The sequence below is a fragment of the Sphaeramia orbicularis genome, chromosome 6 (assembly GCF_902148855.1).
Source record: "Sphaeramia orbicularis chromosome 6, fSphaOr1.1, whole genome shotgun sequence".
Classification (NCBI taxonomy): domain Eukaryota; kingdom Metazoa; phylum Chordata; class Actinopteri; order Kurtiformes; family Apogonidae; genus Sphaeramia; species Sphaeramia orbicularis.
Window position 1 is genome coordinate 35,987,585 of NC_043962.1, and position 26,842 is coordinate 36,014,426.

Here is a 26,842-nt window from a genome sequence, read left to right on the forward strand (position 1 = left end):
TTTAAGAAAAAATAACTCCTGAAATTCAAGTCTGGGACTGAGTAAGTCGTTGGGATGCATTTGTTTTTGCAGCCTTGCAGTGAGAGTTTGTGTACTGACCGTCTGGTGTCGGCAGATAACTCGCTGTCGCAGCACATTCTGCAGCAGGGATCCTGCTCTTATTTATGAAAGGAATTGAAGTGTTAACTCCCAGAGGATATTTAGTTTTGAACACCTGTAAAGGAGCTTAGCGCAGGCGTCAGCGGTAACATTTGACCCTCGGTGATTCCAAACTTAGCTCTGTCATCACTCAACCCAGTCCATCAACTGTTTTATTAGATCACATTTCATACAAAGGCGGGTCTGCATGACTCTGATATTTAAGCAGAGTGCAGATGATTGCATCGTCTAGTTTCTCCGATCTCAATGAGTTTTCCTTCTGTTTGGTTTTTCTTTTCAAACAGGTTGTGAAGAAAAGAAACCGCCAACATGTCTGAGTAAGTGTTGCTTTTTAATTATTTCTTTAAAATGTTCTGTAATGAAGTCAAAATATGCACCATTTACAGACTAACTCCACTTAAATAAATAGTGTAATAGTTGTGTTTAAAGTATCAAATAAGCAATATCCATATCTGTGTAGTGTGATGATGAGTGATTTATCATTCATTCCAAAAAATGTCGAAAGGTTTGTCATTATTAATTGGTCCTTGGTGAAAAAGTTCAAGTAAAATCATTATGAATGTTCAAATAATAAAGTTTGAATTGATTTGGGTCTTATATAAGCAGTGACACTAATCATTTTATTTTGGGGATCTACAAAAAAATGATGAAATGTGAAGTCTGTGTAGGTTCTCATTTGCCCAGGTTATCATTCTTCTTGGTAGTTCTTCTCAGTTCAGCTGGACTGGTTTAGTTCTTTTGGTCCTTTCAAGTTCCTGTACCAGTCGTAGAGTGTCTCCAAAAGAACTAAACCAGTCCAGTTGAACTGAGAAGAACTACCAAGAAGGATGAAATGTGAAATGTAGATATTAATATGGATAATAAATGGTTGGATCTCACTGGTGTTTCCAAAGAAACATTGGAATTGTACAGGAAAGGAGAGAGAGAGTTGACTAACATCTTTGAAATGATACTAAGAAATGCAACTCTTCAACTAAAAGCCACCATGATTTTGGTAACAACAAAATGTTTTATGCTGTGGACAGGAAAAAGATGACTTCAAGCCGCAGGCATCATCTAAAGGTATGTCTGCATCTCTTCAGTCGTGTCTTTGTGGTGTCAGTCACTGTAATTACCTCAGACTGGCTTACAATAGATTTTGTCCATGGTAAAAAAGTTTACTGTTCTGCATGTGTAGGACTGTGATGTGTATGAGGTAGATCCTGCTGTTTACACTGTGTACACAACATTTACACCAACTGTATACACTGTTTACATGGACAGTCAAACTACAGCTCAATATCACACAGATCTATATTTACCAAAACATACAACCATGATTTATGTGTTCTGTTAGGTGTGTGTGGTCCATTTTTTCAGCTTAACCTCTAAGGCGCCCTCTGCTGGGGAAAATACTCAACACTCAATATAACATGAATGTAGGATGCAGAGGAAACTTCACCTGCAGGAAAAAAAATTAAAAAAAATAAATAAATAAATAGACTAAAGATTTAGAAATGTGTAGATGTGTAATAAGAGGAGGATCTAATTCCAGAAATATATCCATCCATCCATCTATAACACAGGTGTCAAACATGCGGCCCGGGGGCCAAATCCGGCCCGCCAAAGGGTCCAATCCGGCCTGTAGGATGAATATGTGAAATGCAAAAATTACACTAAAGATATTAACAATCAATCATTTTACTTTAGGGGCCATATAAAGCCCTACTTTAGTCTCAAGTGGGTCAGGTCAGTAAAATACTATCATAAAACCTACAAATAATGACAATTCCGAATTTTTCCACTGTTTTAGTGTAAAAAAAGTGAAATTACATAAAAATGTGTAAATTTACAAACTAGCCTTTCATAAAAAAAAAAAAAAATTAAAAACTAGAGATGTCCTAAGAGAAGTAAGTGCAATTTGACTAATATTCTGCCAGTTACTAAAATATTTTGTGTAGTTGCAGATCCATTGTGATCTGTAAGTTGTAATGCACATTTACAAATGATAAACAGAGGCAGAATATAGTTAAAATTGCACTTATTTTTCTTAATAAATTTCAGTTTTTTCATAGTTGTTCATGTTATTCACGTTTTTAAAAGGACGGTTTAGAGATATAAATGTTTCCATAATGTAATTTTACTTTTTTCTCTATAAAACACTTAGAAATGTTTGGAGTAGTCATTATTTATATGTTATTATGTTATTAATTCACTGGTCCAGCCCACTGCAGATCAGATTGGGAGGATGTGGCCCCTGAACTAAAATGAGTTTGACACCTGATCTAAAATGTATATATCACAAGCTAGCTATTTCATGTCGAGACCTATTTTTGGTTATGTAGGGAAAAAAAATAAATCTTTTTTTTAGATTAGTGACAAAATAATCTTAAATTCCAATGAAGTCATGCTTAAGCAGAGGGTTAAATACTTTCTTTCAGAAATTTCCATTGGTTTAGCTCATTTGATTAATTAGTGATTAAAAAAAACATGTTTTTCGAGAAAAGTGAAATTCCCTACATAACCGGCACCATCTGATATTAAAATGCTTAAAAAAGCAATTCACACCAATTTTTCAGACAAAATTATTTTTATAATGATAAAAGGATGTATAAAAGGTTATAAAATTATAATGAAAATAGAAATATATGATTGAGATTTCAAATTACAGCAATGATAAGTTCTGTTATTATTCATTCCTAAAGAACTTTCCGAGGGACTGAATTTAGTTCATATAAAAAGTTCCGTAATTTTCTTGAGAATGCTTTTTTGGCAAAAATGTTAATGGATTTAGAAACTTAATTTGTTATACTATTGAACTACAAAAAGTTTGAATTCATTATCTCGATTCTAATTTTTTGATTCAAAGTCAATGGGCGCGTGACTTGACCCATATATAATGTAATGTAATTATGTTTACATCTGCTTATATACACCTGATAAGAAGAATCACTATGTTTTTGGTACCTTAGAACGAACTATTAGGATTTAAAGGGAGCTAGTCATCTCTAAAGAGTCATCTTGCCACCTCCTTTTTTCAACTTTATAGAAAACAGTATCTAGTTTTAAGGTGCATTACTATTACCTACTATTTTACTGAGGGAAATAGGTGTTCAGATGGTTGCAGTCTGCAGTTTCAGTGCTAGATGTCACTAAATATCACACATTAAGCATTTAAGTTTTCTGAAAACCTGTTCAAACATTTATTTACTTGTGAAATATTTGACTTAATATTTATTGTTTAATGGCCACACTTTGTGTTTGATATTTGATATATATGATGCATTCGTGGAAAAAACTATTAGACCACCCTTGTTTTCTTCAATTTCTTGTTCATTTTAATTCCTGGTACAACTAAAGGTACATTTGTTTGGACAAATATAATGATAACAACAAAAATAGCTCATAAAAGTTTAATTTCAGAGCTGATATCTAGACATTTTCCATGTTTTCTTGATAATAACAAAAATCACTTCAGTTCTTACATCAGTATCTATGGCATTGTACTGACAAAAACAGTGCTTTTAGACATTCCGTGTTTTCTTTTCTGTCTGTTTTAGTCACATGATACACACAGGCATTAGTACTTGATTGCATAACCATTGTTTGTGATGACTTTTGATGGTCTAATAATTTTTTCCGCGGCTGTATTTATGTCACCTCCACAATTATTTGTTTTGAGCAAAAAAATACACTTTTGTTAATTCTTCTCTCTTTGTGCTCTCAGAGTTTGATGCTGTCGATTGCGGCAAACTGGATTGAACAGGAGAAGAAAGATCTCAAAGCTGCCAAAGAGGCCTACATGGCTGAGAAATGCCCCGCCCCCAACCTGAGTGGCGACCAGAATGCCCTCATGGTGAGAGGATTTGTACATTTCACAACTATCTGATGCATAGTATAGATAGATAGATAGATAGATAGATAGATAGATAGATAGATAGATAGATAGATAGATAGATAGATAGATAGATAGATAGATAGAGTTCTTTATAAGTCCATTTACTTAGTCCGTTTAATTCTTTACACTTCTCCTAATGTGAAGTCCTCTAACATAAGCTCAGAATGTTTCGAGGGCATCAAAAGTCGTAGAAAATCTGCAGCTAAAATTGTCATATTCAAGAAGTACTTATTTGTGTTATTATATGCTGATATTTTGCTTTATTTTAATGTTGAAAGTTTTGCACATGGTTTTAAAAACATAAACTGCTCTGTGTCAGTATACATTTTTTCCTTGGTCACCTGTTCTTCATCATAATTGTCCACTGTTTGAAGTACAAGAACAGCTGACTTTGTCTTTTTATGCTCAGGAAACCTGCAAAAAGCTGCACGCCCTCATTGACCAAGTAGATGAGGAGAGGTACGACATCGAAGCCAAAGTGGCAAAGGCCGACAAAGAGGTAAAAGCCATTCTGATGTTCTTTTGAGTGTTTCACCAGTCAGTAGTCACTGATATAACAATGTCATTTTCCATAATTGTTGCTAAGAACACATAATTTGAGTTTTTCAAATACATAAATTTGAGAATGTAAAGTTTAGGGAAAGTTAAAAGTTGCTTGCTTTTATTTTTTAAAGGCTCCCCTTCCACTTATGTGATGATACATATTAGTTTTAAATACTCCTAATACTTTCCTTGTCATTAAACAAAAAAAAAAAAAAAACATAAAATTTGGAATTTTCTAGATGATGCTGGTTCTGTTAATCATGTTCTCTCAAACAAAAAAAACAAAAAACAAAAAACTTTAATTGAATGTGCATGGGTAAAGTACCTGTGAACAATCAGGCAACAAACAGGGTAAAGTTGCATTCATGTCATAACCTTTTAACTGTAAGTACAAGCAGATTTAGATCCAGATTCTGAGATATCAGGAATTTCTCAGTTACAATAATTTCTGTCAGTATTGAAATATCATCAAAAACCACTGCTGTATAAAGGTAAAGGTAAATAAACCTTAGTAGCACTAATAAAACTGAGTATCATACTGTGTTCAGACAAAACCTGATGCCCACATGTGTTCCCAATGTGAGTATGACAGATAAACGCTTGTTCCTTCACACTGAGGAGTTCTGTTTGTCCTCCTGTGTTTACAGTTACTGATGTTAGATTAGTGCAGCTGTAAAAACATGAAATAGTTTCTTCATTTTCTCTGAAGAGTGAAGCACTACTCACTCCAATAACCACCACACCTGATTATTGAAATTAGATTAGATTAGATTAGATTATTATTTATATTAATGTGCCCCCCCCCCCCCCCCCCCCCCCCCCCCCCTTTGGTTAATATTGAATGGCAGTTTGTATGTATGTGGGAAGGGTGGGAGGGAGGGGATTTGGTTAAACTAAGAAAAACAGTTCAATCATCAAACAAATCTTTATATATTGTTTTTTCTTTCTTGAATAATAAAAAAAGATTAGATTAGATTAGATTAGATTAGATTAGATTAGATTAGATTAGATAGAACTTTATTGATCCCTTGTGCAGAGGTCTCAGGAAGTTAAGGTTCCAGTAGCAGCACAACACTGAATGTATACATATACTAGAAAAATTTCAAGAGGGAGTCAGAAAATAGTAGTAACATTAAGTATGAAACCAGTATGTATGTGTGTATGTATGTGTGTATGTATGTGTGTATATAAAACAGAAATAATAATAGTTATAATAAAGGGATGATAATAATAATAGTAGTCGTAACAATGACCTATAAGTAAGTATTAAGTGTGTAATAAGTAATATATGTATGTATGTAATAAAAATAAGACGAAAAAGAAGAAGAAATGAGAAAATTTAATTAACAACAAACAAACAACCATTGCACACTGGATATAATAAACAACACTGGAATTTTTCAATTGCAAATTGTGAGGATAACAACAGCCATTGCTTACATAGATGTGTTTGTGTGTATTTATGCCAACCTGTGTACATTTGTGTCTGCATCTTTATGTGACTTTCTAAAAAATCCTACACTGTTAACAGTTTGTTTTGACTAAATACAGCATTAGACTCACATACAGGAGATGAATTAAAGGTGTGTTTATTTTCCGCTTATATGCCCCAGACACATGTGATGACTATAAGCAGTTTCCACTGTTACTGTGACCTAATGTTACTGTCTGTAACAGCAGTAAAATACTTGGATCCCTGCCATATAATAACCGTACCCTGGCCCTGATGTCAAACCTAAGCTAACAGTGGACTCCATTAACCATTCCGAATGCCTCTAAACCAGACCCCACTCTGTCTGTGGAAGGTTTTCACCTGTAAACCGCTTGGTCGCTCTTAGATCGATGACCTCAAGCTGAAGGTGGTCGACTTGGCTGGAGTGAAGAAGCCTGCTCTGAAGAAAGTACGTATGTCCGCTGATGCTATGCTGAAAGCTCTGCTGGGCACCAAACATACAGTCAACTTGGATCTGAGGGCCAACCTGAAGCAGGTCAAGAAGGAGGTGAAAGAGGAGGTGAGTCAAAGGTCATAGATAAATAGAGCAGGTCAATCCAAAAACATGCTATTAACTGTTTGTTTTTGTCCCACAGCCAGAACAAGTCGGTGACTGGCGTAAGAACATCGAGGACAAGGCTGACAGGAAGAAGATGTTTGAGTCTGCCTAAATTAATATGTCCGCTCTGTAGTCGCTCTGGGCTGTTAGCACTTTTTATGGAATTTATGGGATTTTTCATTGACTTCAAATCTTTTGTTTCATTAAATCTGTAAATTTCAGCTTCCTTTGTTAGTGTATATTTCTTTAGCAAGAGAGTTAGGTTAAAAATGCCTTCTAAATTCCATAGTTTCTCTCAAATATTAGGGTTTTATTCTGCAGCGTTACTTCTTGTTTCTTTTTTTGCTAATGTTCACTTTTGACAACTTCCTGCTCTTAGTGTTTTTGTAATAAATGTGTTCTCTTTCCTACCTTTGCTGTCATGAGATATTTTGTCTTTGACTCAGTGACGCACAACACTGCAGAAAAAGCGCATGACACACCATAGTGTAGCTCATTATAGACATTCAGCTCTTTTTCTGTGTTTTCTTCTTATGTTAAAGCAAAAGGAATCATCATTGTGAGACTTTTGCAGTTTGAGAGAAGCATTCAAATCCAATAAATTCAACCTGAGGTGCTAGATGGATAAATGTTAATTTTCCATAAACTTCATGATAAGTTGAGTTCCTTTTGGAGGTGACTTCCACCTTTTACAAGGTTGTGTTGTGCGCTTTGTAGCGCTGTGCATGTCAGTGAGAGATGAGACACAATATCTACATGTACGTCAGATCAGGAAGACGTGAAAAGTGACTGTTGACCTATGTTTTGTAAATTTTACAGAAAAAACTGTATAAAGAAAACTAGAAAAACTAGAGCTAGACAACTCAAAGAAACCAATCAACAGTCATACTATAAAATTATTTGTTGTAAAAAACACAGAAAAACTGAAAAATCGTATTAAAATGTTACAGAGCTCCATTAAACCCCAAAGGACCAATACATTTCTTATTATGTCTACCCAAAAATTCCAAAATCTATTGTTTATCATAATGTAGCAGCAAAAAATTCAAATTCTCCCCTTTTTAAAGTTCGAACCATCAAATAATTCCTTTGTGTTTATTTTAGAATCAAAATATATATTAATTAATTGTATTTTTGATCGAAAAAGTCCACGAGTTTTGGATAAAAACTCGAGAAAAAGAAGTATCCCAGTTTTTAGAATATTGAATAAACATATATCTGTTTAATACCTCTTTATATTTTGTAAAAATGTTTAATTATATAAATATTTCTTACTTTCTTTTAACTTTGAACCACATTTATGCTCTTATTCTTATTATTGGAAATGTCTTTGCTTTGTTTTATTAGTGTTTGTAGATGAGTACTGAGGCTTATTTCTTATTATTTTTCATTTGTTTAATCATTTTCACCAGTTCAACAATATATTCCTTAGAACAGCTGTTAAGTTTGTCCCTTCATGGCTTTAGAGCTGACTGCAGATCAGTTTGTGTTCAACTTGAGAGCTGATAATTGACCACTAGGGGTCAGCAGAGGACTTCCTGTACCACCTCCACTGCTCCATGTTTAACCATCCACTCAGTGACTGGAACCTGTAAACATTCCAGACACAATGTTAAAGCTCAACAAGAGAAATCTGGTGTAAAATTATGATACAAGTGGATTTATTACAAATTATCTTAAATATAATAAAAAATTATGAGACAATGACTGGAGTAAAACAAGTAAAATACCTATTTACCTTTAATATTCTCTTCACATTTTTATTTTATTTTTTATTTTAATAAGACTTAAGTGTTCTTTAACCTTCATAATGAATCCTGATCACCTGATTTGTAAAACATCTGTATGACTTGATTTTTTTTTTTTTTTTTCCCAAATTGATAATACATTACAAGATTTTTTTTAATGGCACATATTGATCAGAAAACAGCACTGAAGGTGAGATATTTCAGTTTAACTTTTCAGTGTCACATGTGGTGTATTACAACTCATTTTCCATTTTCCTTGCAGTTTGTTTTATTTTATGTTTTCCTGTGTATTGCTGTGTTTTGTTTTGTTTTTTCATATAATCGCAGTGGAATATTATAACAGTAAGGTATTTATTTTTTGCTATTTTATTCTTTAATTTGTCTTTTGTTTTTAGGTGCAGCATGTGAATCTGAGCATAGACTGAAGTAACTCTGGAGTTCAACACAGTTCAGGTAGGCTACATCTTTACAATCATATTTAAAGTGACTGTTCATTCTGAATTTCAGATTAACATTCATGAATGTAATGATGTATTTTTTTATACTACAGTCTACTGTGATGATCTTTCTGTTGACATGGATGTGTTGTAAATATTACAACTGATATTTACAACTCATGTACATCAGTATTTGTCCAACATAAAGTCTAATAACTATCTGTAAAAAAGTTCCTCCAGTTTTACCACCATTGTTGGACTTATTATTATTGGTTTGTTTGATTATTAACACTCTAGCAGCAAAATTATGGGTTGAATTCATGCCAAATAGGGTTTATAGATTGCCAGTGACCCAGAATAGATGTGGTTACATTTTGGGAAAAGTAGGTCAAACTTCACATTTTTTATGAATTTTTAAAATCTTTTTTTTTTTCCTCCCATTTACTTACAATGGGTGAAATTTCAAATATCTATAAAAACATCAATTTTGTTTCAATTTTCTTCAAACTTGGCACATATAAAGAAACAATTGGTTTGCTGACATCAGCACAGGCATAGACATGATGACATCAGCTGGATAGATGCCAAAATGAGCTACAATACGTGCGAGGGGCGGGGTTTGTGCTGCCTGGCACCACTTGTTTTATATTGAATACAGTAACATATGAACCATTTATGATATTCATGAAATGTGAATCTCCTGGTTGTGAGTCTTTGCATGATCATTTTAAACCTTTAACATTTTCCATCTGGCAAAAAAGCTGGTAGTGGGTTCCAGTTAGGATCCTTTACAGGTTGATATAATAACAACATACAATACCTCATTAATCCACTGATATCACACCTTGGAAAAAACTTAATTAAACTTGGAAATGAACTATTTCATGAACTATGGTACTTCTACTTTACTTCAGAACTTCATATGTCCTACATAGGGACAATTGGTTGTGCAATAATAATAATAATAATAATAAGAATAATAATAAGAACTTTTATTTTTATAGCACCTTTAAAAACTGAGTTTACAAAGTGCTTTGACAGACAAAGCAGAAGGGCACAACAGAAGGATACAATTGGAAAAAAAAAAAAAACGAGACTCAAGCAAGACATTAAAACATAGAACACAGCTCAACACAATAAAGCAGATATGTACAGCAAACTCAAAAACATGACACTGAAAAAATCCGAATGTATCAAAATAGAGAAGGGGCAGAGGTTGCATAACATGATGCTGTCAAATAAATGTAAAAATGAAGGAATGGAATAAAACATCATGTATGTCAATATAAAATAATAACCAAAACAGGGTAAAATTAAATATTCAAACATTAAAATAGACAACATCACATAAAGGCAAGTCTAAAAAAATGTGTTTTAAGAAGTGAATAAACCATTATCACACACACAACATCTAACATCTAAGACAAATAATTACTATCCAAATAAATAATGCTGCGATTCTATTTTTTTCAGCTTTACCGCCATTTTTGTCTTTATCCAATAACTTTGTGCTCACTGAAATGAGCGATAACTAACATCAAATATAGGATAAACTGATCATTTTGTTTTGAGTCATTTTAATGAGTCAGACACAATCAAGACAGTAAAATATGCATCAACAACAAAACTGTTCATGTGAACATCCAAGACAAAATAATTACTTCCCAAATAAATATTCCTGTGATTCTATTTTGGCCATAACATTTACTCATAAAATTATGATGCAAGGATAACAGATGTATCTGAGTGAACATATGGTTCTTGTTATTCATTAACTATTATTTTCTCTCAAAGTCATTCCATTTGAGAAGCTAGGTAAAAACTACTGACCACTACTGGGGTAAAGTTTTGCAGATTGTTATCAAAATCTCAATTAATCAGCCAAACTGATGAATTTACAGTACATATTATAAGGCTTAAAGCTGCAGTGCTCATTTTTGATCAATTTTAGTGTATTTTGATTTTAAAATACCACAATAACCTCTCAGTGTTTTGTAATTCCTGTGGTTTGGTAAGAAATGAGTCTAATGCATCTACTCCTTGCTTGTGTTTTCAGGCTGTAGAAAATCCACCTGCTCAGATTTAGTCTAATCATGTGTGTTTTTAATCAGATTTAAGGAGAATTAGATCTGTGATGCAACTGTAACTGACACTGACGTCTACTCTGTGACTCAGTATAGAAATTTGGAAAAGTGGCTTCACAATCACAACCTGAACTAATGTCTGGTGTTTTATCTTTATAATTATTCATCTGATTTTGACTGAGAGGAGAGGAAACATGTATTGTCAAATAGGGTATTGTCAGTTTGTCATCTGTCTGTCCGTCTGTCCGTTCGTATGTGCAAAAACGTTGGCGTGGACCCCAGGAAGAACAGCTGTAGCTATGGTACAGCTAATGGGGATCCTAAAGAAAGAAAGAAAGAAAGAAAGAAAGAAAGACAAAAGAAAAGAAAAGAAAGAAAGAAAGAAAGAAAGAAAGAAAAGAAAGAAGAAAGAAAGAAGACGAAAGTGAAAGCTGAGGGGTTTCAGTGCAGGCCATAATGTTATTCCCTGTTTTTGCTTCTAAAGTTTGAGTAAAATACTCTGCTTTCCCGTTTTTGTTCATGTAACAGCAGTGAATAGATGCTTACATTAGTTTGTGTTTTGGTTTTTCAGGTCTTTCAATATACGTATTACAGTTACAAGAGAAAACTGAAGCTCAAATGACATGCACTGTTTCACCAGCACACACATACTGACAGTGTATGTGAACATCAGTGATACAGGACTGAACTGAACATTGATAAACATGTCTTTGCTTTTCCATTTCCGTCATTAACAGAACACTGGTGACTACAACCTGTGTATATTTTTATTTTAATTATTTGCTTTTCTATCTGTGTCAAGGTGATAATCTGACTCAACCACTGACCACTTCAGCCTGACCAGAGGTCACTGAGTTAAAATTTACGATCCGCGTGGTGGTCGAATGATGAAGGTATTTCAGGGTCTGGTTGGTCCAACAGTCCCTCATGGCCATAAAGAAGACCCTCCAAACCCCCATGAAAGCCCATATATACCCCCAGTGTTGTCACTCCTCAGTCTGTGACTCCGTCAGTCAGTCCCAGCAGCCTCATCATCTTCACATTGTAGGTGAGAAACTGTTTTACTTGGTGTATTTAGCATTGTTACAGACCTGATGCTCAAATGTGTTAATGATGGATTGGAGGAATATGTTTCTGAGAGTGAATCCTGTTTTTCAAAATATATACTCACCTCGTAACTTGTATAAAATATAAAGACATTTTCTATTTATGTAAGTGATGACATTCTTTATATTTTTGATTTTCTAAACCTGAAAAATAGAAATATTATTTATTCATTGCTAAATGCCTAAATAACTAAGTACCATACTATGAAACTTTTTTTGTTTGTTTCTTTCTGTATTTTTGTTTTTTTTCTTCTTTTTCTCTTAGAATATAAAATTAATGTAGGAGAGTCTTAAGTTAAATTTTTTCCACAGTTCACAATCACACCTTAGCTAGAATTTACACCAGAAATACATTTGTCTGGATGCTGCTGTGAATTTTCAGTGTTGATTTAATTAGTACAAACTTTTCTTGTCTCAAAGCTCTTTAAGTGATAATAAATATCAGGTCATAACCCGCACTGTGATGAGAGATGCCTGGTTCAGTGTCAGGTATATATAATGACAAACAGAATCCAATTAACATGCAGAAGTCGTTATTTCTATTCAACTAAATAATTAACATATCATAGTCATTGTAATCCATTTTCTTATATTGATCTCCTTTTCTCTCCTCTTGTGTCAGATCAGCTGTTTATCTCATAAAGAGCTCATCATAAATGTCGTCGTTAACTTCTGATCCTGAGCCAGGGTTAATGCTGAGGTAGTTCCAATTTATAGCCCGGATCCTGAAATTTCTATTTTTAAAAATAGAAACCGACCATAAGAGGGTTTAGAAGTTAAAAACAAACCAAATCTATTCTAGTCTCAGAACAAAAATATGGACCTTTCAGATTCCTGTTTTATTGCAGTCTATTGCCCAGTAAAGTTGCCAGTGAGTGTTTGTCTTCATATAGTGAGTGTAAATAAATAAACTGGGTAATTTAAAGATGCAAAAAATATGAAAGTATTGCTCTTCTTCATTTCTTTCTCATGTTAATAAAATAATGATTTCTATTAGTGATAGGTCTCCGGTTAAATGCTGTAAACTGATTTTTTCTGCTCAGTTGTTTTTAACCTAATGAGCAGTATCATTTAAATCAAGTTGCTTTTATACATTTAATATAAAGTAAATTTTGACTCATTGATGTTAAATATTGAAAATGTTAAAATGTTGTCAAATAAAATTATATAGTTCAACTATGTTTTGTGTTTTATTTGTATTTCCAACTTAAGTTATGTACATAAATAATTGTCTCTAATACTGTAATGTCATCCATATAAAAGAAACTGAATGTGTCTCATGGTATGTTCTAATTGTGTTTTTATAAATCTGTTTGATTATTAACAGAGTCAGAGGTAAAAACAAGCCAAGATGTCTGAGTAAGTCTGTCCTTTCATAAAGTTTTTAGTCAAACCACATTCACATTCAGTTGTTTTGGATTGAACATTAGTGTAACTCCACTATAATATCTGCAGTGTGAATATAATGGGTAAAGAAATGTGTCATATTCATATTTGTATTCTTATTACTGTGTCATTTTTTCATAAACTAAAGGGGAAAGAAGATGACATCAAGCCGCAGGCATCATCTCAAGGTAAGAAACTCAGATGTTATTACACTTATAACAACATTATACAATAATAACATGTAGGTTTGTGTGCCTGTCAGTTTTTTGTAGCTCAGTTAAGCTAATAATCATCATCATCATCATCATCATCATCATCATCATCATCATCATCATCATCATAATAGCAGATGGTATTAATTTGGAAATTATTTTGGGGTTTTTTTTGTTTTTAATTTAAAGGAAAATAAGAATTTTTGCCAGTTTTAAAGTGAAAACTAATTCACAAACAGGGATTATCCCTCAGAATTCAGAAAGAAAATCTGTACATTCTTTTGTATGACTGACCAAGCTATTATATGATTTTATAGAAACATAAATTATTTCTACATAAGTATACATAAGCCTGAATGGGCTGGACATGTAAGTGTATGACACTTACATAAAATATTCATTCATTCATTCATTCTACATAATGTTTCAAGATCAGATGTGTAAAATGAAGTGGCTCATTGTCAGGCTGTTCATGTGATCCTCAGTACAAACAGAATAATCGAATGAATGTCAGTTAATTTGCAAAAAAAATACAAGAAAGATAGTTGAAAATATATTGCACTGAACCCCAACAAACATCAGAGTTTTCTTTGTAAACTGCCCTCTGATTTGACAATATGTGATAAATACCTTCTAAAAATCTTTGGTGCTGCAGCAAAAAAAAAAACAAAAAAAACAATCACACATAAATGGCTTCAACTTGATCCAGGACTGGTTGAAAATTGTTGATGAAATTCACAAAATGGAGATATTAACATTCATGCTGAGGCTGCAAGCTGAACTTTACATAATCAGATGAGGCAAATGGATTAGTTTGTTTAAATTCAACTAATGTGTGGTTTGTCTCATAGTCCTGTGAAATGCTGCTCTAAAAAATAATTTAATTAGGTAACTTGATTGCTATTTCATAACTGTAACCTAAATTATCATTACTATTAGATTGTGACTATTATCTGTTGCCGATTGTTGTTTATGTTCTGTATGACCAAATGATAAATAACTAATAACAACTAAGTGTCAAAAAAACCTGCCCTCTGAATTGCGTGTCCTCGTCCTGCAGAGTTTGATGCTGCAGATTGCTGCTAACTGGCTGGAACAGGAGGCAAAGGAAACCGCCGCGGCCAAGGAGGCTTACATGGCAGAGAACTGCCCCGCACCCGACCTGAGCGGAGACCAGGCAGCTATGATGGTGAGACCTCAGCCGACACTCAGTGGGATTCTAATCTGCAGAGAAGACAGCAGAGCTAACGTTGGTTTATGTTTTTAAATCAACAGGAGATCTGCAAAAAACTGCACCAGGCTCTCGACAAGATTGATGAGGACAGATACGACGCAGAGGCCAAAGTGGCAAAGACAGACAAGGAGGTAAAGACACTGCAGTTAAAGATGCTAGAATGGGAATATCATGTTTGTGTTGGAACACTTCTATTTGTAACTTTAACCCATAAAGACCCAAATATCCACCGGTGACCAAAACCATCTACTGATCTAAAATGTTAAATAACTTTAAAATCAATAATCCTATCAGTATGTTGAACTAATTGGTGTAAAATACAGTTTGTCATCTTTTTGTGGTCATCAGATATGACCCATTTGGACGTTCAGAGGCTCCACTGTTACTGTGGAAACACTGTCATCTTCTACAACACAGGTGTCAAACATGTGGCCCGTGGGCCAAAACCGGCCCTCCAAAGGTTCCAATCCGGCCCGCGGCATGATTTTATGGAGTGCAAAAATTACACTGAAGATATGAACAGTCAAAGGTGTTGAACTGGTTTTAGCCCAATGTGATCTACAGTAAAATAATAGTCTATTAACCCTTACAATAAAATCTGAGCAACCTGAAAATTAAGCACACTTTGAACAATATTCTATCTGTTACCAAATGTTTTGTGGATTTGTAGATCCGATTTGTAAGTTGTGTTAATTAGTTGACACATAATATTGTAGACATTCTTATTTTAGTTACATATTCCAAACTTCAACATTTCAACAATATTATGTTTGTGTAACATTGTGTGTAATGCACATGTACAAGTGATAAGTTGAGGCATAATATTGTTAAAATTTAGCTTATTTTTCTTAAGAAATTAAATTTTTTTCTGGTTATTCACATCTTTTTTGTGAAAAGCTAGTTTGTAAATGTAAATATTTTAATAATTTAATGTTTTTTATTGTACTAAAATGAAGAGAGAAACTTTGACTTGTCATTATTTATAGGTTTTTCTGCTATAATTTTAATGGTTTGGCCCGCTTGAGATCGAATTGGGCTGAATGTGGCCCCTGAACTAAAATGAGTTTGACACCCCTGTTCTACAACACTGATTCATCAGTAAAACCCATGGAGTTTGACAAATGACAGTGGATGGAAATACTTGATTTATGTTCAGTAAATGACAGATTTAACTGGAAAAGTCGCTTTATTCTTAAGTTTTCTCTGTTTTGATATAATAACCCTTAAATGTAATCTCATCATAATGATTAAAGTACATGATCAATAAATTAAACATAGGAAAATACCTCATTTTCATTGAAAAATGCTAAATATAAAGGATAATATTATGATATATGGTGATAAATCACTTAAGACAGGTTAAATAGAGAGAAAAATTTATTTAGGAACTGCCACAAAAGTAGCACTGGGTCTTTATGGGTTAATTTGGTTTTGGTTTTGGTTTTGGTTTTGGTTTTGGTTATGTATACGTAATGTGTGGGTTCAGTAGGTGGTGGTGAGACGTTCTTGATAGAAAGAATCAGCAGAAGGGAGACTCATTAACAGTCTGCTTTAATGTCCAACTGTTGATTTTATGGTCAATGAGGAATAGCATTATCAAACAGAATCCTAAAAACAAACTGAAGTAAAGGCGTGAGAAACACAAGCAGATTTAACAATTACTATCACAGCAATTTTATAATTTTAATATTTGATCAACATTTTGGCTATAAATATATTAACATTAACTCTATCAGTACAGTTGTATACATAGTTCAGAATGCAAGTATTTTATAAGTTAATTAAAGCACATTAAATACATGAAGTGAATGAATTAACTTGACTTTTGAGCCTTACATACTAGATCGAGGAGCTGAAGCTGAAGGTGGTGGAGCTGGCTGGAGTGAAGAAACCCGCCCTGAAGAAAGTGCGTATGTCCGCTGACGCCATGCTGCAGGCTCTGCTGGGAGGCAAACACAAGGTGACCATGGACCTGAGGGCCAACCTGAAGCAGGTCAAGAAGGAGGTCAAAGAGGAGGTGAGGCTCAGCGCCACATTTACCTGTGTGGTAGACCGGTGTGACCTGTGGTGGCGTTTCATTGAATCTGTCTGTGTTTCAGGCTGTCGAGGCGGTCGGTGACTGGCGTAAGAATGTGGAGGATAAAGCAGACCGGAAGAAGATGTTCGAGACTTCTTAAAGACTTTGAAATTTCCATTTTCTCCTCCTCTTTCTGCTGTTACATCCAAACTTTCGCTTGGATTTGGGAAAACTCATGCCATTAAATCTTTGTTTTTGGATAAAACAAAAACTTTCATAATGTGTTTTTTTTCCCAAATGATGTTTTGGAATTTATGAAATTTTAGACATTTTTACCAGGAATTATCCTCGATGTATTTCATTATATGCCCTAAAACAAATTTAATTTTCATTGATGTTTTTTTAATTAATAACCAATTTGACACAAAACACCATTATAGGTTCTAATACATTTGTTAGATGATTGACTGAATCTGTAACGTCAGACATAATCCAAGTCTGACATTGGAATAAAGACGAATAATATGGCAGAGGCTCTGAGAAGTTTATTAAACTGAAATGTAATCAAAAGGACAAACAATAAATGATAACTTTTAGCAAAGGATAAGTGGTTAAATTCTTTTTAGTGTATGTCTGTGCTCACATTGAACCACTAGATGTCAGTAGAGAGCCTTCCTCTTCCTCTTTTTTCCACTGGATGTTTTTTTTTTTTTCTTTTTTTCACTTTTCTGCACATTATCTGTGTGATGAAATGGTGCATCTTGCATAATATTCCCATCCTGTCACCTCCTCACAAATGGAGCCACAGCCACAGGAACTTCTGCAAATGGTGAGTCACAGTTTTATTTTTTCTATTTTTGCATTTGTTTCAGCTCATGTTTGTTGTGACTTCTTGAATGTATGATTGTACATAACATCCAGTAGTGGAAGAAGTATTCAGATATTTTCCTGAAGTAAAAGTACTAATACCACACTGTGACAATTCTCCACTCCAAGTTAAAGTTCTCCATCTAAAATAAATATATGTAAGTATTATCGGCAAACTCTACTTAAAGTATAGTAATAAAAGTAGTCATTGTGCAGTAATATTTAATATGTGATGGATTCATTTTACTGCTGTAGATGTTTAAGGTGGAGCTAATCATAAATACTTTGTGAACCGTTAATTTAATCTACAGTTATACATCATATTCTATACAATCACCATATGTTTGTAGAATCTCTCAGATCCACATATCTCTAAAAAGTTCTCTTTACATGATCTCAAAAACAGGCCTTTTGTTGACTTTTTGGTCGATGCATTTTCCAGTGAATCTCAGAAAGTTCTCACGCTGTTTATTCACCTTAAGGAGAATTCAAGAAAGTTCCATGAAGTCAAAGAAAGAAGGAGAAACATTGAATCCTTCAGTTTATTACAAACATTCCAAATTGTTGTTAGTGTTGATTTTACTGAAGAGGAAGGGGATGAAAAATCCTTAAAATCTGAAAATGGACTAAAGCAGTCTGACAAATGTGGAGTAAAAACAGAATCAGAATACTTTATTAATCCCAGGGGGAAATGATTGGGTGTTACAGTCACTCCATTTTTTATAATAAAAAGTAGCAGGAAAGAAATGATCAATACAACAGAAATGAAAAAAAGACATATATAAAGCTCTAATCATATAAACATATATTTTAGGGTGGTCCAAAAGATAAAAGTTTTAGATAGTTTGGCACCCAAGGTCTTAAGGGAGTCTACCGATGGAAAAAATAACTTAGGCAGAATTTTAGCTCAATAGGTAAATATTTAGGGTAGCTCAAGCTTGGTATTTTGGCGAACGTACCAACTTCAATCTCTACAGGTGATCAGTCAGCACAGGAGACAGTTCCCTGATCCAAAAAAATACACCATGTCAAGTGGGCCACAGTGACTTATGTTCTTATGTGTTGACATTTCAGTAATTACAGTAATTTACCCAACTTTCCCTTTTACAGACATAGGTGACTGTAAATGTGTTACAAACTGTTCCATAAAGCACTAAGAAGCAGTTATACAAATTAAAACTTATTTTGGTATTATTCAAATTTTCATTTAAATAAACTGTCTTTACCTTTTATAAGAATTTGTCATCATTTAATACTGTTTGTAAAGCTAACACTAGGAACACCAAATGATGACTCCAAAGCAAAACTTTAGGACGCTTGAGCTACCTCTAAATATTAACCAATCAGGCTGATATTTTGCATGGAATACTTTTTCATGGGTTGGACTCAAAGAAGACCTTGGGAGGAAAGAAATTTGAAGCTTTTTTTAAAAAAGCATTATTTTGTGGACCACCCTAATACATATATATATACATATATATATATATATATATATATATATATATATATATATATATATATATATACCAACTATACAAATTAAAACACTCTATTAAGGCATAAAATTATAACAGTAATCTGTACAACATGTACTAGACCACAGGTGTCAAACATGCGGCCCAGGGGCCAAAACTGGCCCACCAAAGGCTCCAATGCGGCTCCTGGGATGAATTTGTGAAATGTAAAAATTACACTGAAGATATTAACGATCAAGGATGTTAAAATCATTTCAGGTCAGTTCAATCTCAAGTGAATCAGACCAGTTAAAACTCTATCATGATAACTTACAAATAATGAAAACGACAAATTTTTCTCTTTGTTGTAGTGTAAAAAAAAAGTAAAATTACACAAAAATACTTACATTTACAGACTAGCCTTTTACAAAAAATGTGAATAACCTGAACTCTCTTAAGAGAAGTATGTGGAATTTTACCAATATTCTGCCTGTTACTAAATGTTTGGTGTATTTGTAGATCCACTGTGATCTGTACGTTGTGATTCATATGTATAAATGACAAACTAAGGTGTACTATTGTTAAAATTGCACTTATTTTTCTTAAGAATTTTCAGGTTCATATTTGTTCATGTTATGTTCAAGTACGGTTCGTAAATGTAAACATTTTCATTACGGAATTTTACTTTTTTCACTCAAAAACATAGAAAAAAACTTTGAGTTGACATTATTAAGTTCTTATCCTATTATTTATATTAATTTACTGGTCCGGCCCACTTTAGATCATATTAGGCTGAATGTGACCCCTGAACTAAAATGAGTTTGACACCTGTGTACTAGACAATATATTAACATTATGATAATTAAATAAAGATACATAAGATACATACAAAGATACATAGTGTGCACAAATATAGTTGTGTGTAATTCTATTCTCAGTGGAGTTAAACAGTCTGATGACCACAGGCAGGAGTGATTTCCTGTGTCGTTCAGCGGTGCATTTGGGAAAATGTGTAATATTTGCCCCTGAGATAGTAGATGTACAGTATAAAGCTATAAAGATGCAAGAAATGAGAATGTCAGACCAGTTACTGTATCCCATATGTCCTCCACTGACTGCATCTAATTCATCTGAGTTGAATGAATCGTCGGAGGTGTGACTTGTTCGCCGCTGCTGTGAAAGAAAGCTGAGAGCGTTTACTGTGCCACAGATTAGCCCTTCCCTGCTGTTGTGTAACAATTGCTTCGTCTCGTCATTTGTCCAACTGAGGACGGTGGGAGGGAACCTGATAGGGTCAGTCCAGCATCCAGTCCAGTGGGGAGACTTCCTGCACAGAAATTTATGAGGTTACTGGGAGAGTTGGTATTTCTGGAGCCTGCTGGCCGATTGGTCTGAGGTGGCTCTGCTACCATAAAGAGGGCTGACATTTCTGCTGAGTGTGCACTTCACACCCTATATACCCTGTTTAATCTGTACTGTTAGGACTTGGCAGTGTGTCCCCCCCTTCTTCTTCTTCTTCTTCTTCTTCTTTCTCCTCCTCCACTGGCGGTAGCAGCTCTCCTTGCCAAGTTCAGAAGGTGAGAGGCTCGGCTTCATTCAGCCTGTTAGGAAACAATAGAGCGGTGTGATTACCAGGTGGGACTCTGCAGAAGTGGTTTTAATGATGGCGGATTACTTTGAAAGGTGCTACTGTAGGTGTGACCTTTGACCTTCGCTGTGCTCTGATTTTAAAGCACATTGGACTTAATGAAGGACACTGGGGGACATTCATCTGTGGTGAAATGACTGTTTGGATGTGAAGTAAAACTGAAGCTAATCTGCTGTGTTGTTTCTATTGTTCTGTTGAAATCAGTCACTTCAATGGGATTATAATTAGAATTTTTGATGGACTTTTGGATTTTCTGTTTAGTTTGGATGGGGTTTTAATGCAGTGACACTGTTAAACTCACTGGTTTGGAGTTAAAATAATCAAAATTCAGTATTTAAAATTGAAAAGCTGAAATGTTTTGATCAACTGACGTAATATTCCCAGAATATTAACATTTGCGATTCAAAAAAATGTCGTTGCAGAAAGATCCTAAACTTCAGGAATTCTTACACACTTGTATGTCTGTCTGTCTGGTTTGGATTTGAAATCCTTAATACGTAACATTTGTGGAAACTGCTTGGAATTTCTTAATAGTTTCACACTTTTCTGATTCCTTAAAGAAAATCTAATTTCCTACTAATCAGGAGATAATGGGAATGTTTTGGAATAAAGTATCATCAAATGTCCTTCATCTAGTGTTGCTATTGGCAGCATTATTAAACTGTGAAGATGTTTTTTCACATGAGCTGCTGTGAGTCAAGTATAGAAAAAAGTCTAGTTAAGTGATTTGTTGAGACTTAGAGAGTCAGAAAATCTGAAGTTGAGTTCTTTATGTTGTTGTTTTATTGGTTCTATTAAATGAAGCTTTTCTTTTTTGACAGTGGAAGTCTATTCTTTTAGGTTTTTGATCGAATTCCTTGATTTTCTTGGTCTCTCAGAGGTCTTTCATCAGTGATAAAACCTATAGTGTTTTATTACCTCCTGATTGTTTTAGTTCTGCTCCAAACACAGAAGCTTTTTCTGGACACACCTCAAAGGTTTGCATGCCTTTGGGATGTTGAACGTGGTGTTAACAGCCATAACCACGTGCTATGTGCCACATTTGGTTCCTCTGCTGTTGGCATTTCATGCTCAGACCTTTGGCTCGCTGTAAGATGGTAAATTCCGAGCAGAATGTCTTCAGAGGGGCCAACTGTTCTGTGTGGAGGCCTTGGCAGCTGACCCCACCCATCCAAAATTAGCTGGTTTCCATGATAGTAAAGCTGATCATGTTCCCAGTGGAGGTCAAAGGTCACTGATTGATAAGCAAGTGACATCGGAACGTTAGGACGTATTCAGTTCTGCTCTGGAGTAATCTGTGTGCTCATGTTTATCTGATGAGTGTTTTCTGTGTCTGATCAGGGTGTGAAGACCACAAACAGCCAACATGTCTGAGTGAGTATAACTTTTCTTCTTCTTCTTCTTCTTCTTCTAGTCTGTGCAGAAATCATCTACACTATCCTAAAAAATGCTCCCCATCATTTTCATTAGTTTATTCTTCTGCTCTGGTGAAGTGTGACAGTTCTATTTATGTTGTTTTTGGGAGAGTAAAACCAAATTCTATGTTTGTAAACCTACACAGTTCAGTACTGAGTATAAAAAGGACCCAGTTTTTATTGGTTATGTTGAGTGTATGAATAATATTTGATTCCCATAGTGATTTATCTGCCCCAAATAAATCCAAGTTATATTATTATTATCGTTATTACATTATTATTTATTACTACTGTTTTGTGTTTCCCTTCAGACAAATTTCACATCTTTGCATGTCAATCTCAGTGGCTTTTTGGACCAAAACTGAAATAGAACTGAAGTGCATTAACCAGATGTATGAACCTTCAGTTAGCATCTAAATAATCCAGATTAGTTACACAGTCAATTGCTATTCAGAGAATTTGTGTCTGAAAGCAGGACAGTAATTCCAACACTGCTAAAATTTAAGTAAAGAGGATTTTTAGGATTTTACACTAGATATTAAATGACCCTTGTCTGAGAAAATTATGAAATTGTCACGTTTGTAGATGTTTAAGAAAACAGTGTAATAATGTTGTGTGATTAAACCTTTTAATCTCCGTCTCACAGAGGAAAGAAAATGACATCCAGCCGCAGGCATCATCTGAAGGTGAGATTAATGTTAATGTTCCCTGACAGTTGGTTCTCGACTTGTAGTTTTCCTTTTACACATGCATGTTTCCGTCTCCCCTCAGAGTTTGATGCTGCAGATCGCCGCCAACTGGATCGAACAGGAGAAGAAGGAAATCGAGGCCGCAAAGGAGGCGTACATGGCTGAGAACTGCCCTCCACCCGACCTCAGTGGAGACCAGGCCGCCCTCATGGTAAGACCAGAATCAGACCTCATTCTGATTCACAATTTAGATTTGGAGTGAAAGCCTCCTGATTCAGTTACGATTTTCAGTTGACAGTTCATGTTATTAGATACAAAGTGCTGTAAAGTCTAACACACAAAGACAGTCACTGGGTCTGTAAGTTAACTGTGTTCTTTTGTTTTCACATTCTTATTACTTTTTGTTTTCACTTTGTAAATGACTAAATGCAAAATGAACAGGAACAAACGTTAGCTAATGAAGCATATTATTAATTATGACAACTAAACAACATGGGAAAACAAGAGAAAACCCCAAAATGTAATGAGATCCATTCTGGGTCACTAGCAATGTATAAAGTCAGTTTGGTAGGAATTCAACCAATAGTTTTGCTGCTGCAGACATTTGAAATTTCAACCACTATAAGTAAATGGGAAAAAAAAAGATTAAAATTTTTTTTTTTTTTAAATTTAACTTTGACTTACTGTTTCCAAAATTGATTTACATCTATTCTGGATCACTGGGATCACTGGCAATCATAACTCAAATTTGGTGTGAATCGACCCAATAGTTTTGCTGCTACAGACATTTGAAATTTCAGCCATTATAAGTACAAATTTTTTTCATAAAAAAATTTAACTTTGACCTACTGTTCCCAAAACAGAGTGACATCTATTCTGGGTCACTGGCAATCTATAAACCAAATTTGATATGAATCACCCAATAGTTTTGCTGCTACAGACATGTGAAATTTCACCCATGATAAGTAAATGGGGGAAAAAAATGAACTGAAAAATTCATAAAAAATTTAAACTTTGACCTACTTTTCCCAAAATGTAATGAGATCTATTCTGGGTCACTGGCAATCTATACACCAAATTTTGTGTGAATTCAACCACTAGTTTTGCTAGAGTATTGACAATCAAATAAACAAACAAACAAACAAACTGAACCAAAAAAAAAAAAAAAATACCCCTTGCCTTCCCTTTGGGGCCGCGGGGTAAAAACACGCTCAGAAGAAGGAGAACAAGTCAAGCTGGAAGTGTGATACCATTGACTTCCTGTTTATATACCCTGAAGGCTTATGGGAAACGTAGTGTCAAAGCTGAGAGTATCCTCCCCTCCTGACACCTGTCTAATTGAGTCTTAAAAATCTGGAGCTGTATGAAGGGAACAAGACTCCGTTTCAGATTCTTGATCATGGCGCTGTAAACTGAAAGACTGGGGTTAACATCTTTGTCTGTCCACAGGAACTCTGCAAGAAGATTCACGCTGCCATCGACAAGATCGATGACACGAGGTACGACGCTGAGGCCAAAGTGCAGAAGACCGACAAGGAGGTGAGAGAGGAGTTTCTTTTCCAAATCTGCTTTTACTTTGGGTGTAATGTGACTAAGGTGTATCAGTGCTCATTTTATTCAGTGTTGAAAAGTAAAACAAAAACGGGTTTGAAAAGAGAAACTTCAGTAACAATAAACTGAGTGAAATCTTTGCGGTCTCCAAAGATTAAGATGATATATGATTTGCCATTTTAGTTGTTTGTTTGTTTGTTTTTTTTCACAATTCTTTCTCATGTTTTGACTTCGGTCCAAAGAGATAAGTGTGTAAATGAAGAACCACCACAAGACCCAACCCTCCTCAGTCTGTCTGATGTTTGGTGTTTGAGACAGATGGAGAATTTGATTTGATTTTCTAATTTAATGAAAGGCAATATAGGTATAGCACATTATAAATAGTAGTGATGAAAAGTGCTGAAACTTTGCAGACAAATGCTCACATGATCTCATCAATCCCTCATTTAAGACAACAATCCTGTGTTTTACCAGAAATAAAACAAATCCTTGTGAAACTCAGGATTTTCCAGACCATTATGAGGCTTGTGAAGAGGCTTTTATGCTGTTTTCTCTTAATTTCTACTGTCTAGCTTTGCCAGTGTTTTGTAGACAGTTATGGTAACAATAATACTAGTGGTAATCATGTTGTATTCTTAATAATAATCTAAACTTTGATCCATCTTTTGCACAAACCTTAACCTCAGATACTAAGGCTTGTGAAAACCTAAGGGCACTCCTGTTATTGCCTGTACATTTGCACCCTCCTCTTCAGTCACCATCTCTTAAAACAGTTTCCCAGCTTTTCGTTGTGCGCTTTGTTTTCAGATTGAGGATCTGAAGCTGAAGGTGGTGGAGCTGGCCGGAGTGAAGAAGCCCGCCCTGAAGAAAGTCCGTATGTCCGCTGACGCCATGCTGCAGGCTCTGCTGGGAGGCAAACACAAGGTGACCATGGACCTGAGGGCCAACCTGAAGCAGGTCAAGAAGGAGGTCAAAGAGGAGGTGAGGGCCACACTGATCACATGACAAGAAGAAGGACCGGGTTACAGTATCATCAAACAACATGTATTTTTACACAAATGTCATAGGTAGGTTTAGGACAGTGGTTCCCAACCTTTTTTGGCTCATGACCCCATTTTAACATCACAAAATTCTGGTGACCCCAGACATTCAAAACAGAGACTTTTTTTTTTGCTAAAATTAATTTGTTTTTGATCATTTATAGTTTGCTATACTATGTTGCAAATAAACGTTAATTTTAGATGACATTTAGTCTATATAATGTATATTATTATGGACGGAGGCAGAAAAGCCAGGTGTAGATTACTGCACAAAGTGAGAATTTGATTTTCCTTGGTCAGGATATGTACAGTCAGTCCAGCTTGTATTTACAAGGCTGACAATTAATACTGAACAAACAAGAACTCAAACTATGGATTATGAAAGAGCTGCAGCATCTGAAACTGACCACAATGAACATTTGACAGATAAACAGAACCACAGTGCTTCAGTTTCAGCTTCACAGTTTGTCATGTCTTTTATGGATTGGGATTGTCTCTGTCAACTCACCATATATTTTTATTAGTAAATGTTTTTGTGTATTTTGGGTTTTTTTGTTTGTTTGTTTTTTTACTACTTTTACTACTACTACTTTTTTTTTGTTATGTCGAATTACTAGAAATTTCAGGTGACCCCATTTGAATTCCAGGCGACCCCACGTGGGGTCCCGACCCCAAGGTTGAAAAACACTGGTTTAGGATTTTTAAGACGTGACACAGTGTTGATTTGATCTAAAACCAATCAATTTTTTTTTAATTTCCTTTTTTGTTAAGTTTCTTGCTGCTTGAGGAAGAACTGTCTTTACCAGAAGCAAATTTGATTAAGTGTTTTTTATTTATTTTTTTAAACTATTTTGCTGTGAGTAAATTGAAACCATGTCTCCTTGGAAGTAATAACATACTAAGTGTGACTGGTGTCTGCATTATTTGAGTTTTTTGTTGTTTTGTTTTTCTTTTTCCAGAACACTGAGGCTGTTGGTGACTGGCGTAAGAACATTGAGGACAAAGCTGACAGGAAGAAGATGTTCGAGACTTCCTAAGGCTCTTTAGGATCGGCCGACGAGGAGGATGACAGGGGAGACATTTCTGTCCGAGGTCTGAAGTGACTGAATGTGTCTGTGTGTTGACACACAGATGAGAGGCGCTTTTTTGTTGTTTTTTGTTTTGGTAGTTTTTGTGATACCGCGGCCCCCTCAGAAACTGAACTGACAAAAAAGAACAACATCATGTTCACAGTTAAAGCATTGGATGCAGGAGCATATTTTCCAAAATGTGCAGATTTCATGGAACATTAGACAATAAATCTTTTCAAGTAATGATTCATTTG

General features: G+C 34.7%; 3 protein-coding genes across 5 annotated transcripts; all 3 read left to right on the forward strand.

The window, feature by feature from the left end:
- Nucleotides 1–1,149: 1,149 nt before the first annotated feature.
- LOC115420976 (troponin I, fast skeletal muscle-like) lies at nucleotides 1,150–7,040 on the forward strand. Its single transcript, XM_030136621.1, has 5 exons — nucleotides 1,150–1,221; nucleotides 3,866–3,994; nucleotides 4,446–4,535; nucleotides 6,418–6,591; nucleotides 6,668–7,040. Exons 1-5 carry the CDS (start codon nucleotides 1,165–1,167, stop codon nucleotides 6,740–6,742), a joined length of 525 nt encoding a protein of 174 aa, XP_029992481.1. The 5' UTR covers nucleotides 1,150–1,164; the 3' UTR covers nucleotides 6,743–7,040.
- A 133-nt stretch (nucleotides 7,041–7,173) lies between these two features.
- LOC115420977 (troponin I, fast skeletal muscle-like) lies at nucleotides 7,174–17,382 on the forward strand. The gene is made up of 8 exons (XM_030136622.1): nucleotides 7,174–8,831; nucleotides 11,702–11,947; nucleotides 13,333–13,364; nucleotides 13,540–13,579; nucleotides 14,664–14,792; nucleotides 14,879–14,968; nucleotides 16,681–16,854; nucleotides 16,937–17,382. Exons 3-8 carry the CDS (start codon nucleotides 13,357–13,359, stop codon nucleotides 17,012–17,014), a joined length of 519 nt encoding a protein of 172 aa, XP_029992482.1. The 5' UTR covers nucleotides 7,174–8,831; nucleotides 11,702–11,947; nucleotides 13,333–13,356; the 3' UTR covers nucleotides 17,015–17,382.
- A 243-nt stretch (nucleotides 17,383–17,625) lies between these two features.
- On the forward strand, nucleotides 17,626–26,832 carry LOC115420978 (troponin I, fast skeletal muscle-like). Of its 3 annotated transcripts, none has more exons than XM_030136624.1 (7): nucleotides 17,626–17,683; nucleotides 22,165–22,197; nucleotides 22,885–22,924; nucleotides 23,010–23,138; nucleotides 24,377–24,466; nucleotides 25,286–25,459; nucleotides 26,478–26,832. In XM_030136624.1, the coding sequence occupies exons 2-7, from the start codon at nucleotides 22,190–22,192 to the stop codon at nucleotides 26,553–26,555; spliced, it is 519 nt and encodes a 172-aa protein (XP_029992484.1). In that variant the 5' UTR covers nucleotides 17,626–17,683; nucleotides 22,165–22,189; the 3' UTR covers nucleotides 26,556–26,832. The 3 variants fall into 3 exon arrangements, with proteins under 3 accessions (XP_029992484.1, XP_029992485.1, XP_029992483.1); XM_030136625.1 differs by lacking the exon at nucleotides 17,626–17,683 and adding an exon at nucleotides 20,032–20,752; XM_030136623.1 differs by lacking the exon at nucleotides 17,626–17,683 and having other exon boundaries at nucleotides 20,032–22,197.
- The last annotated feature ends 10 nt before the right edge of the window (nucleotides 26,833–26,842 follow it).